At 36.5% G+C, this 3,296-nt stretch overlaps 1 protein-coding gene across 1 annotated transcript; it reads right to left on the reverse strand.

Moving 5' to 3' along the window:
* Nucleotides 1-2,143: 2,143 nt before the first annotated feature.
* Nucleotides 2,144-3,085, reverse strand: LOC306639706 (olfactory receptor 8K3-like; the record flags this gene model as incomplete). Its single annotated transcript, XM_079103482.1, has 1 exon — nt 2,144-3,085. The coding sequence occupies one exon, from the start codon at nt 3,083-3,085 to the stop codon at nt 2,144-2,146; it is 942 nt and encodes a 313-aa protein (XP_078959608.1).
* Nucleotides 3,086-3,296: the final 211 nt, after the last annotated feature.

The raw sequence follows: 3,296 nt of genomic DNA on the forward strand, positions 1-3,296 counted from the left end.
CCTCCTCTCCGATGCTCCCAGTTGTCCGAGTTCACTGCTCCAGGGGGGGGAGGGGTGTCTCGCCGGCAGCTCTACTTCACAAATTTCCCTGCGTTCCGAGACTACCGCCCCATCCGGGATGCCTCCCCAATGGGAAAGACTCACCCGGCTGCTTTGAGTTGGTCCCAAATCTCTCAATTTCTCCTCTTTTGAATCCTGAGTCCTGGAGCAACATGAAATGCAGCCACCCTCTAGGCCGCCATCTTGAAAACCCTCTGGAGTAACTTTCTAAATGAATGAAATATGTTCTCAAATAGTGTCAGTATATTGTTTAATGTTCTTTCTTTTATAGTTTGAGAGATTATAGAAGTCTAAGATTTATTTTGGAATTGAATATGGGTTATGTTTATTCAGATATTTGTCTGTGAATATTAGAAACTTTTACCTGTGTAATTAAAGTTATGATTTTCATGGAAATTCATTATGTGAATATATGAAATCACAGAAAATTTATTATTTAAAGACATGTATAATCTAAAATACATTGTTAACACTCACTTTATCCCTGCTTACTATACAATCTCAAGAAGTTACAATTGAATGTATATATATACTAATATGTATATATATATATTAATATGTATATATTTTACAAATAGATAAAATTAGGTATGAAATTTTTTTCTTCAAAAGAACCAACTGCAAGAACTGTTTAGTAATTTTTTTCTTTACATGACAGCATGCATCTGCCTTTATTATTCTACTAAATTATTTTCCAGTGGTTCTATTGGTATTTTGAATGTATTGTGATGTATTAAGAAATCACATCTAAGCTTTCTTGATATAAATGAAATGCAACACGTTCAAAACAACAGAACAACAAACAAAAGAAGCATGGAGAATTTTAGAGAAGCTCATGGATGATGTAAAAAAACACGATAAGAACATACATTATAACATGACATACTACACTCCACATAGAAATATAGCAATAGCACAAATCAAGGTCTGATCTCTGGTTACACAAACACAGAACACTGAAAATAGAGGAACAAAAAATATACTTCATCATAGGGCAAGCATACCATGCCAAAATAATATTAAGAAATAGACTGAGGGGGCAGGGGAGGGATGGATAGTGGACTGAGACAGACATTATTACCCTAGTCACATGTATGATTACATGAATAGTATGAAACTACATTGTGTAAACCATAGAAACAAAACGTTGTACCCCATTTGTGTACAATGAATCAAAATGCAGTCTGTAAAAATAAAAATAAATACAATTAAATATAAAAAAGACTGAAACATTATAAAAAAATAATTTCTTGCATTTAGTGGGTTAAGGAATAGTGACTCTCCATGAAACCAAACAGGAAGAAAGGAATTCAGATCAGACAGTAAGGATAATAAATGAATGAATAAGCTGTGGACGTGTCTTTGGTTGAATCTGAGACATCAATCTTAACTGGTGCATTCATTTGCTTATATGTACATACTAAGACAAAATGAGACGCTGTACTGAAACTCTGAGCCACTGCAGAGCTGATGATGTTGAGATAATAGCCTCTTTTGAGCTCTGATAAGGTCAGGGTACTGATGAGAGAAAGAAGGAGCCTAAGTTCCCCACATGGAAAAGCAACAGGTTAGGATATTCAATGACTGTTTTCTTCAAATGATCAGATTACACTAAGCCTTCTGTTACCACACTCAAGATTGAGTTTAACACAAGCCACAAGAATATAAAGACCAAAATGGAATGTAAAAACATAAATACATGCACAAACACAAACATGGACAGTGGAATGTTTATTGCAACACTTAGGAAGATAACAAAAACATTGGAAATTTGCTTCCGCACACAGTAGTCATTCTCCAATACAGCAAGGGACTCTGCTCCCCACATGAATAGTCTAAGCAACCTAAAATTTAATCATTTATTATGTATATAATTCATATCTCACACTGAAGGTTGGAAATTATTTTGCCTCTCATTTTGATTACATGTGTATTAAAGCATTTAAAAGTTTGACTAGTACAAAAAGGCCAGTATCTGATCATATATAGAGAGTCAATTTTTTTGTTTGTTATACATCCTGGAAGAAAAAGAGATCAGGTTGGTGTCAAAATCTGATTTAAATGACTCATACTTTATATACCTTTAAGTAAAGATATTGCATACTTTTTTCCATGTGCTTAGTACGGCATACTTTACGTCTTTGTTCCTCAAGCTGTAGATCAAGGGATTCAACATGGGAATGACAAGGGTGTAAAATATGGAAGCCACTTTGTCAGTGTCTAAGGAATGACTGGACTTGGGCTGTACGTACATATATAACAAAGTCCCATAGAACACTATGAGCGCCATTAGATGGGATCCGCAGGTGGAGAAAGCCTTGCGCCTGCCCTCAGCTGACTTCATCCTGAGAATGGCTATGAGGATGAGCAGGTAGGACACAAGGACAATCAGAAGAGAGGAAAGCAAATTGAAAGCTGCTAAGATCAGAATTATCACTTCAATCTCATGTGTGTTTGAGCAGAGCAAAGACAACAAGGGGAGACTGTCACAGTAGAAATGACTGATGACATTGTAGCCACAGAAGGGTAAAGTAAAAATCTTTATGGTGACTAGAAGAGACAAGAAGATACCATACAGATAAGGAATTGCCACCAAGAACTGACAGGCCCTTTGAGACATGATGACAGTGTAGAGGAGAGGGTTACAGATAGCCACATAGCGGTCGCAGGCCATCACTGACAAAATATAAAGTTCAGAAGTAATGAACACACAAAAGAAAGCTAGCTGAGTAGCACACAAATAATAGGAGATTGCATTTTGATGCACCACAAAATTGACCAACATTTTTGGGCCCACAGCTGTAGAATAACCAAGGTCACTGAGAGCCAGGTGTCTCAGGAAAAAGTACATGGGTGTTTGTAGCCTGTGGTCCACCTTGGTGAGGATGACCATGCCCAAGTTTCCCACCAGTGTGCCCATGTAGATGATGAGGAAGAGCCCAAACAGTGGAGCTTGCAGCTCAGGACGTGAGGTGATCCCCTTCAGAATGAACTCATGCACAGCTGTGAGGTTGTGTTTCTTCATCTAGTGTTTTAGGAAAGTCCTTTCTAGAAAGACACAATAGCTGAATCAATAGATTTCAATTATTTTCATCATGGGAACATTTATTATTTAAAATGTAAATAATGTGTATGTAAACATTCAAATTTATAATATTAAAAAAATATGCATTATTGCAAGGAAAATATATAGAAATAGAGGGAGGTAGTGACAGGACAGTTTTTCTCAACTGGTG

The sequence above is a fragment of the Sciurus vulgaris genome (assembly GCF_902686455.1).
Source record: "Sciurus vulgaris genome assembly, chromosome: 11".
In the NCBI taxonomy this organism is placed as follows: domain Eukaryota; kingdom Metazoa; phylum Chordata; class Mammalia; order Rodentia; family Sciuridae; genus Sciurus; species Sciurus vulgaris.